This window comes from Coturnix japonica, chromosome 5 (assembly GCF_054131305.1).
Source record: "Coturnix japonica strain WE chromosome 5, WE-NBRP24, whole genome shotgun sequence".
NCBI classification, from domain to species: Eukaryota; Metazoa; Chordata; class Aves; order Galliformes; family Phasianidae; genus Coturnix; species Coturnix japonica.
The window spans coordinates 21,589,216-21,602,955 of record NC_140667.1 but is presented as its reverse complement, the minus strand read 5'-3'; the positions used below and the strand labels follow the sequence as shown (position 1 = coordinate 21,602,955).

At 38.4% G+C, this 13,740-nt stretch overlaps 1 protein-coding gene across 1 annotated transcript in view; it reads right to left on the bottom strand.

Annotated features, from left to right (window-relative positions):
• LOC146760714 (uncharacterized) overlaps window positions 1-13,740 on the bottom strand; it is a 59,807-nt gene that overhangs the window by 8,312 nt on the left and 37,755 nt on the right. The window contains exon 4 of the mRNA XM_085549814.1: window positions 2,498-2,565. Coding sequence (XP_085405940.1) covers window positions 2,498-2,565 — 68 coding nt within the window. The remainder of the gene's footprint in view (window positions 1-2,497; window positions 2,566-13,740) is intronic.

Here is a 13,740-nt window from a genome sequence, read left to right as displayed (position 1 = left end):
AACCCCGGCCCCAGCCCGGTGTGCTCAGCCCTGTCCTGCACACCCACCCGGCTGCGAGCATTTTTTAAGTGAGCCCCGTACGGCAATACAACTCCAACGGCTCTAATTTGTAGTGCTACAAACTGTAACATGTTCAGACGTGTGCTGCCTGACAGACTACACAGAGCTGCCTCCTGCTCCAGCCTTGCAACAAACGCAAATAGCCAGAAACATTCTGCTACGTCTCCAAAATTCAGACACTGACTAAAGGAAGCTCACTGCTGGGCTTTTGGCATAAATACCGCTTTAATAAAAAATATAAATCTCTACAAATTCATTATTTGCCTTAGACCATAAACAAAACAGAGCAAAGAAGCACGCACAGATTTTTCCTTTCCTTAAAAAACAAAAAAAATCACTAAAAAAATAATAATATCAAAACCAAAAAATAGATAATAGAACCACAAACACAGCTCCTTTTTTTTAAGTGCATTTTTTAACGTCTTGCCCCCGAAAACAGCCCACGAGCCAACAACTTTACCCAGGGAAAGCACAATTGGAAAGGCTTTTTTCTGCTGTCCTGTTTCCGAGACTTACAGGAGGTTTTTAGTGATAATTCGCAGCCACGCTATTCCAAATGGCATAAACACAATTATTTCCAATTTATCCCTCGTTGTAGCATTTTTTACTTGGGTATATTTTTCACCATTTCCTTGGGAAACACAACCGATTCCATCCGGCTCAACGCACTTACACTGTTACCCCTTTCTCTGCATTTTCTCCCTACCAAACAACCACAAACATTTTTAAAGTATTTTACATACATACAGCAAAGACTTAAGGAGGACGATACAGTGAGAGAAACACTCCAAAACAAACCAGAGATGTCAATGACCTCCTCCCATATTCCAGACATAGCTCCAAAATCCCTGCACTGGTACAGGATTATATATTTCACTACAAGTTCGGCCTTTTTCTATTTTGCACTATTTTAACACCCCAAATTTATAGATTTTAAAAATTGGCATGTTAAAAGGGCTTTATTTCAGGATTTCAATGAAAATAGTGTTATGTTTTGTCATATTACCATAATCCTTCCCTTTAAATCACTTAGAATTTCAGTGTAACCTAATTAAGTAATTTTAAGTAAGTCTTAACCCAAATACGTAGATCTAATAAAAATGTATTTTGCAAACAGAGAAAAATGGGCTTCTAAAATGGATTCCTCAGGTATGAGCAAAAATGCTGAAACATTTCCTGCCCACAAACTTTGAGATATAAACTGTTCCGGAGCACTTGCAGTTAAAAAACTAAATACTTAGAAGAGAACTAATTTCACCAGATATCAAGCGTAACGTTTCATTCCAATTGTATTTGTTTATTCATTTGATATTTGGAAGAAATCTTCCAATTTTCCTTTCCAAAAAGGAAGGAGAATTTGGGAAGAAAAATACTGCAAAGCCCTGTCTTTCTGTTTGAACGGATTCTTTATTTCAAAGCTCTCCTAACAGCAATTTATATTAGTTTTAGATATTGTATATTATTTTGGTAGTGAAAATTTGGTTGTTTTGATATTTTTTTCCCCCTTTCAAAAGGGCTACAGAACAGCATTATAGATTTTAGAGACTTCAAACCATTTTTAATCTCTCTCTTTTTTTCAATGCTACAAACACCCAATTTGCTAAATGGAATTTACGTTTCTCTCTTGTCTAAATTATCAGAGTTGAATAAGGAATCCAAACCAGACAGAACAAGCCAGGTACCGTACGCAACACAACGTCCAACACTTTAACACAGCTGCTCTCTCTATCGGTGTATAAGAAGTTCACACAAAGTATACAATATCTTCAAAATATCGCCTCTTTCCTCATCAGAAAATTTTGCTTAGTGACTAATTTCACCTCGAGGAACTGCATATCATCAGAAAGCATCCTGCCCATAGCTTTATGCCATCTACTAACTCTTGTTTAATTAACCAGCATGCTTTAAAAACGAGTATCTGTCCTTCCATTTAATCAAAACAGAATATTTTTAATTGCTACCGCATCAAATATATTTACCAACACACAAAAGAAATAAGCCACAAACAATTAGAAAGAACAATTTCTTTTTTTTTAGCCCTGTCTTTGGCCAACCACAAACTACAGCATCCACTTCAAATTTACTCTGTATTTTAATACAAGGTGAACTGAAACACACACCCCAGCTAACAAGTACATCTGCCTTTCTGTAACATCCTATCATTTGCATGTTTTAATGGGAAAACCCCGTATGACTGTATCTGTACTGCTGTTCTCACACAACCGACCAGGCTTCAGGAGGGCTTCATATTTGCTTCCCTACCTCACAACACTCGGCCTCTTCACCTCTCCCAAAATAAAACAGGAATCTTTCACCTTCTGTGAAATATCACCAATGAACGACAGAACCGAAAAGGCCAAAGGATCGGACACTATTTAGTCCTAATAAAAAAGTTCTTTTCTCTCCATGTGAAAACCCACAAGTAGCAGCACGTTACCTGAGAACTGATGCTCTTTCTCCTGGGACGGACGTCCTCCTGTCCGAAGCAGAGGTTGTGCCACATTCCTTGCAACATAAGAGAAAATACATTACAATTATTTCAGTGTTTAGGCCCATTTCAGATCATTCAAACTATCTGACCCTCACAAGATTCTGCATCTCTTGGGCTGAAAAGCATTTTAAAAGCTCCTGTTACGTTCTAACTGAGGCCATCAAATCTGTTTTTGTAAGTCAGGTAGACATATTAAAAATCACCCCCCTGCATGTTCTGCACGACTTCCAGAGCCTCCAAACCAGTTCCTGAGTTCTCAGAGGCCTGTGTACTGCTGCATGCTGCATCTCATTTGCATCACTTAGTCTGCAAATCGCTTGACCTTATATTGAAAAAGAAAGAAATATCACTTATTTTTACATATATGGAGATCTGGTGTTTTTTTTTAAATTTTATTATATATATACATATATATATATATTTAGGCATTTATATGAGGGACAAAATCCTGAGATACTCTTTCCCAGAGCAACTTTTCCCTCCTCTGTTTTAAAAGTTGAATACCTTCCCAGAGAATCACTGTGTTTGCTCTACCCATTTTTATGGGATTTGTGTTACACTGTCCTTATTTGTTATCATGCAGAACTTACACAGACCTGCAGGCTGGAGGCTTCTATCTCCCCCCTTAACCTGTGAGAAGGCTACCAGCTAAAATCACTGCTAATACACCACTTTTACACCCTTTTCTGCCTCTGCACCTTTTTGAAACATAAGAGAAAAAAACAAACAAAGAGGTAAGATAATGAGTATAAATTCATAACATACTAAATTCTCCCAAAATCCTTTGTTTCAGTTTGCCATTGAACAAACATTATCAATGAAAACCATGGTCAGAAAACCTCAATGGTGCAGTGTAGTATTTGTGAGTAAACTGCTTTTCTTTTTAATCTTAAGGTGAAAAAAAAAGATCTGCCCATGTTGAAACCTTTTCCTCCATCTTTTACTCTTATTATCCCATATATTTTCCCCTCCTCATACTAACTAGATCCTAGCAGACTGTTGCCACATGTGCTTTTCCACCTAGTTCCCAAGACATTGACAAAAGTGAACTGAGAAAGCACTTTACACGAGGTTAACATACCCAAACCATACATTTCCTCCACGTTCTCTTTTTCTCTGTGACACCCCATGCTTTCTGCTTTTTCTTTTTCTTTTTTTTCTTACCCTTTGCTGTTGCTGCATTTGCTCTTTTCCCACTTTTCTGTACATTTCTCTCCTGCTGATCCTATCAGACCAAGCAGGAAGAAGTGAGTATCTCTTTCTCACATTTGCTATGCTCTTTTGCTCTTTTTTTAGTATTTTACAGGTTATACATAATCTACCATCATTTTCATATATTTTTACAGCTGTATTTTTTTCTCCTCCTCCAGAAACGTGCAGGTTATAGGCACTCATTTTTGCAAAGCAAGGTGAGCTTCCTGCAGCTCTGATGCATGCTCCTATCAGCATACTTGTGTAAATGACTCAAAGCTTGGAATCAAGACATGAAGAAGGAAGAGGGGGTGACATGAAGGGGTGACACAAGGGGGTGCCCCTTAACACCATAAAGAAAAAAGAAGTCAATTCTTATCACTTCTGCCTTTTTAAGGAGATAACCATCAAGAAAAACACCTATACCGGAGGGGAAATCTTTATCTAGATCACTAGCAACACTTTTTTACACTAATAAAAGTAAATAAATTTTTAAAATACAAATTTACAGTTGGGCATCACTTTTTTAGGATTTACTTCTCTGCATTTCACTCAGCCTGGGCAGTGAAAGTTGCCTGTTGGTTTCACTTTTGCTCTCAAACAGTTTCACTTTCATTCACTGGCCCAACCTTTTATATTTTGGGTTCAGCAATGTTAAAGAAAATATTTATATTTATAAACAAACCCCATCGTCCTTCTAAGATGCATAATTTGTGCCCATCTTTTTTCCCAGTAGAGTAAGGAAACAGGAATCGGGGGCCTAAAAGCAACAGGCAGCCTCCTTCCAAAGGAGCAGATTTTACCTGTCACATGTTAAGTTGTGGTCTGCTCCTGCTTTCTGAAATAAATAGGAAACATGCCATTAATTGCCCTTATAGCAGGATCAGACCTCTGGTTCTGTAATTTGCAACAAAGGAATTCTACATGCAAACAAATAGGCTACCTATAAAATAGGAGAATAATTAAAGGAGAGCATCCTATGTGAAATCTAAGGAAAAAACAGTTGCTGCATTTACCTTTCTGCATGCTTTTAAATTAGCAACAAATGCCCTTCTTTATATGGGCCATGTGAAATTACAGGGCATCTATGGACTTCGGCCTGCATGGGTAAAGGGGAACACTATGTGTCATTGCTACCTACTGAGGATATCTGATCCTCCTTCTTGTGTGCGAGCAGCACGAAACACTCCAAGCAATATAAAAGCACAACCACCTTGCACCAGGACCCTCTTAAGGTAAAGTTTCTAAAGCAAACACCTGTTAAGTCCTCATTTTGTCCGGACAAAACACAGTGCTTTCAGAAACTACCATTTGCAACAGCAGAAGAAATGAAGAAAAAAAAAAAAAAAAAGAAAGGAAAAAAAAAAAGGAAAAGAATAAAAATGCTTCAATTTATATTTTTCCCCCTTCTATATTCCTTTACCTGTTTATGAGGGGCTCCAAAATGCATCCATGCATATGTGCAGATATGTGCCATGTACGTACAAAGAAACATTCCCTCAGCTACCTAGGCACTGCCAATTCTATCTTTGTAGACATAAGGGTTCCTGAGATATTGAGACTTAATGGAAAAGTTTTAGGAGCTTATAGGAGCTGTGCAGTGTTCACTTTACCCATTTTTTTCCCCAGAAATTCTGTGCCCTGCACACACATGCAGAAACTGGCATTAGCTCTCTATGGCAATTGTTGTCCTGTTTACATGTCTAGTGGTAAATCTTAAAAGCCTACATATGCAATTCCCATGAGAATATTTGCATCTATATTCATTTACCCTACATCTTACTGCACAGTAACAAACATGAATGAAAATGGGGAATCACACTGTGACCATGCACCCATCCCACTTCACTGATGCATGCACTCTTTCCTTCCTGAGCTGACTCCGGTGCGATACATTTGACCATTACCACTTCACACACCTAGACATGAGTGGCTGCCACAGTGCTATGTACTAAGTGCTCCCATCTTCTCCTGGGCCAGGTGCCACTGTACAGGAGCAGAGCAGCTGTCCTCACAAAGGATTTCCCTCACCTTCCTCCACTTCTCCACTCTGTTCTTCAGTAGACATCATTCACATTTCCAAGCCTAATTCAACATGAGACTTGCACAGACATTCAGCTTTGAGCATAGAAATACACTGCCATGTTCAACGGAGTCACTTACTCATTGAGGTCAGCAGGGCCTTAAAATGAATCCATGCCACACACTTACAAACCACTACAATGCCCTGTATCACACATAACTGAGTTTGCCAGGAAGCACCACAGCAGCACTGAATTTCACCAAGTCATATCACGCTATTTGCATGTCCAAGTGCAGCCACATTCCTCCAACAGGGTCAAATTGACTCCTAAAAATAATGTCTCACACTTGCTTATTCCTAATTTCCTAATTCACAACTGAGCTGCTGACACAGGGCTTTGGTGCGAGGTGTCTGTCATACAAGGGGGTCACATTTTCCCGTGATAAGTGAACCTGTATCAAAAGATAACACTACCACCAGCGTTCACTGCATTTGTTTTTTGGAGTAAAGACCCTGATCTGTACAAATTTCTGTAAGATACAATGAAGCTTAACTTACACCAGTGAAATCAGTAGTTATCCATCAGTTAATACTGGTGGGCCATCACCAACAGTAGAGAACCAAAGGGCAATAAAATGGCCTGTGTCAAAATGGCTCCTCTGACAGAAGGGTTTTGTAACTTGGACTTGCTTTTAAAATGCAGCTGTAGGTGCACAAGGAGAATTTCCTTCCGGAGAATTCTCTCTTGTGTTTTACCTGCCTATTACAGAAATCTGAAATACATGCCTTTGCTGCTCTAACTAGCAAGCTAACTTTAGCTGTGTGATTGCTGTTTATCTTCTATCTTCTTAGTTTCTAAGAAGAAAAGCCTCACAGCAAATACCACCAATGGACCCTTCTGAACGCTGCAAGGGCAGCAGCAGGGCCAAAGACTATGGAAAGGGGTGGTTGCTTCTTCCCAGACACTTCACATCACCCTAATTCCTGAGGTGCAGGGACAGGAGCTCCACGGGCCCCTCCTGACAGGTCCCCAGCATGCCTTTTTTTTTTCCATCTGGAGGGACAGGGGGAGCAACAAATACTCATTTACTTGCTTGTAAATGAGTAATTTGTAAGGCATCTGGTGGTATGTGAAAGTCACATCCTTAATAATAACTGCAGCTGAGAGTGACCACCGTGATAGGTAGGTTACGCTGAGGGACAGAGATGTGAGCAGGTCAAACAGTGGCTGTGACAGGAATAGGAAGTACAGCCTAGCATGGTTGACTCTTCACCTCTTCCTCACTCTCAGTCTCAAACACCCCGGACCTTTGCTTTTTTCCCCATCTCCCCAGCACTTCCCTGTTCCAAACACAACAGGACATCCCCATAGGAAACACTGTGGTGGGTGCGGGACAGTGAGGCAGCAGCTGTGACAGGTCGGGGTGAGCACCCCTCCTCTTTGAGGACCCTTCCCTGTGACTTTGAGCCAACAGCATCCTACTGCTCACACTGAGGAACTGACAGAAATACAGGGAATACTGTAACACAGGTAGTGTGCCTGTCTTCAGACCCCTATTTAAAGAACCAGCATACCGCATTTACAGAGTTTGCCAGTACACTCTTCTTCAACTTTCAAGAAAAGACCAGCCAACCCTGAACTACCCCATCAGGAGAACTGTAACAACACACACAGCATATGGGAGAATTTTTACTTTTTCCCCCCTTTAAATTGAAAGCAAATATGCCAACATCAATATCTCCATCACCCATGTTGTTTAACAAGAAAAAATGTGTTTGAAGAGGAACATGAGAGAAAGGTAGCTAACTGAGATGATTATATGGAGTTTGCACTGTCATGAAACTACATAGATCCTCTACTACCATGAGCAGACCTTTACCACACCCAGGTGCAACAAACCTAGTTTCTGCCACCTTCTAAAACTGCGTGGCTAGGAAATTCATCAGTACACACAAAAGTAGAAATTCCATTTTTGCTAAAGAAGTATTTCACAAACTGGGCTCCAGACAAACCTGAAGACCTTCAGAGCATTGGAAAGAAATAAAGTTTCAGTAGCTGGTTTTTGACACTGGGGGACTGTGAAGCCACTGCAAGTATCTTGGGTAGCCAGTAGGTAAAAATACCCTTGTTGCTTGCTGGCCACACGGCAGTTCTTCCTGGGAAACAAAGTGGGTTTCCATGCAGTGACTATGGACATTTGCTACCTTAGAAAGAGTGAAGAATTCAAGAAGATAAGAGGAGGAAAGATGAATCATAAAGGATATTAAGGATCCAGAAAGTTTGATAAATACTGCACTAATTCATGGTCATAATGATATTGTATAGAGTAGGTCACATAAGGGAGGTACAGGCACTTCTGCTGTCAAGAAATGGAAACATACTACACATACTTTGTACGTGATCCATGCAACCATATGATGACAAAAGACAAAACTTATTTTTCCTACTGATAGACTGACCAACAGAAGATTTAGGAGACCTGATCAATTAACAGTGCTTCATTTAGTGACTACATTCTTTTGCCAGATTTTCAGTATAATTCTACAATTAATAAGCAGGGCATGATTCTCCTAGTACAAAGGCATTAGTCTTCCTGAATGAGTTATTAGTGGAGGAATGGAAAGGAACTCATCTCAGCTGGGAGAAGTGCTATGCAAGTCTAAAAATTCCGTGGATTCTGATTGTCTCAGAATGTTTCATGACCTTGGTACCTGTCATTTATTTTGACTTGGAAGGAAACAGCTGATGAGTTTGTCCTATTTCCCTCCACCTTTTTGAAGTTTCAGCTATGAAAGCAACTTATTGCCAAGCAGCCCTTTTATTTTCCAGCATTTAGACCAGTTTTGTACACTCCCAAGGTCCTTCCCCGAGTATAGCTAGAGGGAGAAAATTTGCCATTTCTCCTAAAGCAAGACTAATATTAATATATTTTACTTATTTCTACATTTTAGTTGACATTACAGGGCACCTAGGCAAATGGCCTTGACTCATTGCATCAAGCTAAACTATATATAAAAGATAAAATACCTCTTATTTCTCCTGCCCTCTTAAGAAGTTAGCATAATTAATAACACCCTCTGATAATCTATTTCTTCTTTTTAGAAAATTTTGCTTCATACCATAAGAAAGGTCTGAAACCATCCACTACATAGGACAAACAGGACATTCATTTTCACACACACTCAGGAATATCAATCAAAAATATATCTAGCTCCCGAGAGTGCATATTCATGAGTTGTACACAGAGGCGTGTCCAACAAAAGTTGAACAAATTGGTACAGCCATCCCTTTCCTAGATACCAGGTCTGTCCAGTTCCAAATAGCAAAGAACATTTATTTTCACCAAGCAAATGAAGAGCATTTGAATAGTGTGGTGTCAAGAGTGATGTAATTTAAATGGAGTGAAACAAAATCCAATGGACTTCCACGAAAAGGAAATGCAATGTTTTAGTTTTGGAAACATTCTGGATATAATGTTGATCTTTCTCCATTAAAAAACAAACAGAAAACAACAGAGTGACAAGTATTAAAGTATTTCACAAAAATTACACCAATGACCCTTCACATTTTTAAGAAGAATGGGATCCAGTCAGTCTTTCCCATTAAAATTTCTTATTGTGTTATATGATTTTGTAGCTCTTCAGTGTTAAAAAAAAAATAAAATAATAATTCATTTTAAAATTTTCTATTATTTGTCTAAGTACTCAAGGACTTCTAGCCATTGCTAATAGCAACCCAGTCTTCTCCAGCTGTCCAGACATAGTTGGAATAATCAGGAATCAGACAAGGGCGTAGAAGAAAAAAGCTGGGCCAGATATTTGTGCACACATTGTCACTTAATGATGATCCACCTGTAAACAGTGTTGTGGGCCCAAATACCGATTCCTGATCAAAGATCAGGATCAGCTGCTCAATACGAAATGGACACTTCATGCAGATAAGTCAAGACATATAGGTCTCTCTGCAAGTAACTCCTCCTGTTTATTTCCATGGAAACTACAACAGATACAAAGAGTACAGTAAAACTATTTGATAGAGAAAATTTCCAGCTGCAGAACAGTGCTTTTCAACATAGTCACCACCACTAGCTATGCATTTTCACCAGCAATAAACAAGAGAGCCTGAATACCACCTGTAAAAATCTGGACCAGTGGAGATGACCCACTGTTTCACATTGCTAGAAAAATGTTGCCCACACAGTCTAACTTTCACTGTACTCACATCCACTCTTTGGTCTCCATGAATATTCAGCATCAGTGGATGTCAGTGGGTGCCATTTTTTCCACACAGAGGGATTCAGTGGCACACCTTTGGTTCATACACACCTCCATGTCAGATGCCATTTTGTCAGGCTGCTCCTCTGCTGCCATCTGTTACTTGGCAACAAAACAAAATATTAGTGGTAAGGTTCAACCTCTCCTGCCATAACACCAACATCAACCTCTGAAGTTGTGGCCTAATATAATAAAATAGGAGGCATTACTTTTAGAGCAGCCCTTATATTTCTGCTCTCTCAATAATGGAAAGTGGTCTTACCACGTTTCCTAAGGGGATCCAGCTAACTAGCTAGAGTGTGAAGCCAAACAAAAAAGCAAGTTCAAGCAGATTATTTCAAACCTCACTGCTACTTCTCATTCTTAACCCAAACACCAGACAGAGACTGTTAATCAACACAGTATAGCTAAGATTTTTTTTCTTCCCTTTTCGGCTTTCACAGCTTATAGACCACTAAAATATCATACAGCTGAAGAACATTATGACCCACACAGAACTATTGTTGTACTTCTTTGTACAGCCAGAGAACTCTGAAAATTCCAGAGAATGACATTGGTATACATGAAAACTTCTTAATATTAACTACATTTGGAAAAGAAGCCCTCATGGACACCAAGCAAATCCATCACTATCCGCCTGCTTTTTACTTGTCATCAGTTTACAGCCACCACCAGTACCTTATAGCTTTGTGTTACTTTCTACCTCGTATAGGTAAGGAATATGTCAGCAGTATAGTGACATATAGTCTACTTATATGGAATTTCTTCAACACAAGAACGGTTTTTCTTTGGACAAGGATGTAGGTCTCTATTCCAAAAGTTTCAGTTCTACACAAGCGTAACAGAAAGAGAAGTCATGAAGTAAAGCCCACCATTATAGAATACAGTATACATAATTACTCTGATAAATACCACCTGATAAAAACCAATTGTACTGTGCACTAGAACGCAGCTAAATAGCTTTTACAAAAAGAAGGCTGATCCAAAACATCCAGAAGACCAAGGAAATGCAGTCGCCACCACAGATGCAAACCCTCCCCATCACAAAGCTGGGCGACTCAAAGAATCAGGCCTACGCCCAGACCATGAAGCTCAGACTGTACCTCCACCTCAAACCAGCCCATTTCAAGACTACAGCTGTACTTCCACCCATACAAATCTCATTTCTAAACCCCATTTCAGTGTGGAGTCAAACTGCAGTACAGTGAGTCCCTGTGACTGAGCAGAAGCATCACTGACAATATTTTGGTTGGATTTCAATAGGCAAGATTGCCTATGCACTCTCATATTTTCCCACCTGTGATTTCATATGAAGTAAGATTTTACATCTTCGGCAATTTTTATTTTTAAGATTTTTTAATTTTCTTTCTTTTTTTTTTTTTTTTTTTTTTTTTTTTTTTTTTAACTAAAAGTTTTGGTGTTATCTGACATTAAGGCAGGTATCCTTGCATTCTGAATGCCTCCCTTTCATTTCCCATTTTAGATGCCCTTGGTGTACCCACTGCTATCTCATATCCCTATGTCATGAAATACATATATGCTACATTACTGTAACAGAACAGTGGTGAAGATGATTTGAATGGTCACTTTAAATCTTAAAAGCAGGAGGCCTGGTTGTTTAAATAGCATTCTGATACATACAGCTACATAAGAATTACAACCATTAAAATTAAGAGTCAATAACTGAAACCACAATTTTCAACCTCCAACCAATTAAATGGAAATTTTTTTAGGGAAATAAATTTAATTAATGGTACATTTTAGGTTAAAATATGCACACTAGTAGCAGCATGTCATTATTACCCTATGAATCTGTACTAGAGGAACACAGGATTTGATGCGATTTGGGAAATTTTACTAACCTGAGTTCTACTTTTCCCTACTCCCAAATTAACCAGGGAAAAAAGGAAGAGGGAAAGCTCAAAGTTAATCAAAGCTATCATAATTAATTCTCATCTTGACTGGTTAGACTTCTAGAGAACACAGACCAAGTAACTTCTTGTTTGAAATACATTAACAATGAAAACTGCAGTAAAGCTTTTGTTGGTAAATAGAACAGAAATCTGGATAGATCTGGAAATCTGGATAGTAGAAAAAACAAACAAGCAAGCAAACACAAAAATAAAACAAACAAAACAATGAAATTTAAACTTCCAATGCAAATATTTCTCTAATTGTAAGATTATAGCCACAAACTTTACTCTGGATGCAACATTGCAAATCCTGCAGTACCTGCTCTGCCTCATCTTATACTGTCAAACTAGGAGTTCTGACTGCAGGGCTTTGCCTTATTGTCTTATATTTACCTTGTCCTACAGAGGAAATCAAATTACATAATAATGGCTTGCAATAATAATTTACAGCTGAAACTTCATTGTTGGGAAATTTGAAATTAGTGGATTACATTGAATCACCTTCAACATCTGCCTTATTTTAATGTAAAGAAATAGAAAGAGCTTGAAAAACTTTCACCAGAACTTATGGCAAACCTTTAGTATGTTTGACCCTTTCAGCAACAGTGACACTATTTAGAGAGAGCAAAAAAGAATACCTAATTTCTTGAACAGGAGAACAAAACATGTTCTAAAAAGGTAAGAGAGGTATGCAATTGTGAATTTATTCAGGAGAATTTACTATTCACCTCTAAAGCCATCCAGTAATAAATAAAGGATGAAGTATATTACTAATACATCAGTTCTGTTTTCCAGACTGGTCTTACACAATGGCTTACAGGGCTCACTTTTCTAATTAATGAAATATTTAATAACATAATCATATTTAAGCTTATTAATAAGCCTTTTAGAAGCACATGATTTCTTTGAAGCATTTACAATTAATACTCAAGTTTAAGGTAGCATTCCACTGGAAACTGGAATCAAAGAAGTCGGACTTGGTTCCTGATATTTATATTTATCTGCCACCACTCCCCACACGGAGCTCTCTCCCACTTCAGACCACACTGCACCTCCCTCCCACGAAGCTGATCACGCTGTTTATAGCACTAACACAGCCGGTAAAGGTATGCCCATTGATTTAAAAGTTCTATGGAAATAATTCTTTTCCTTGAAAGGATCACTTCTGTGATGTTCATGTTTCCATTGCCCATATATTTATGCAGCTATTCTTTCTCAAGGTAAACATTTCAGTTTACTTGATCCAAGAGAACACATTGTTTTATATGTAGTTTCAATTAAATTTACAGAGATGGCCACTACTTTGAAAAGCTATGGTCTGTGCATTGTTTTAATGGCATTCTGTCAATGTGAACATATATTCTCAAAGCGAGTAAGCTCTTTTCCCCTCTTGAAAAAATTTGTTGTGGGCATTTTAAGATATTTTGATTCACATGTTTTTATTTTTAGTTGGCTGTTGTTCTTCTCACTTCTTCCCCTTGCTTCAAAACTTTAATGCCTCCACTGCATGAAGTTACATGTGCAAAACAGCTGCATGTCACTTCAGTCAGTAATTTCTTTCTACATCAAACCAAAATCAATATTGGTTATATATTATCAATTTCAAAAACAAGGATATCGAGTTTGTTATTAAGGGAGCTGGGGGGGGGAAATAGAAAAAGAAGAAAAAAAACCAAAAAACAAGATTACAAAGTATAAATTAAAAATAAAGCTTTCAGACTCATGATCAATGCTGGGCAGTTGACATACATTAATTATTTGAAGTGGTATTATTTGGATACAACTTC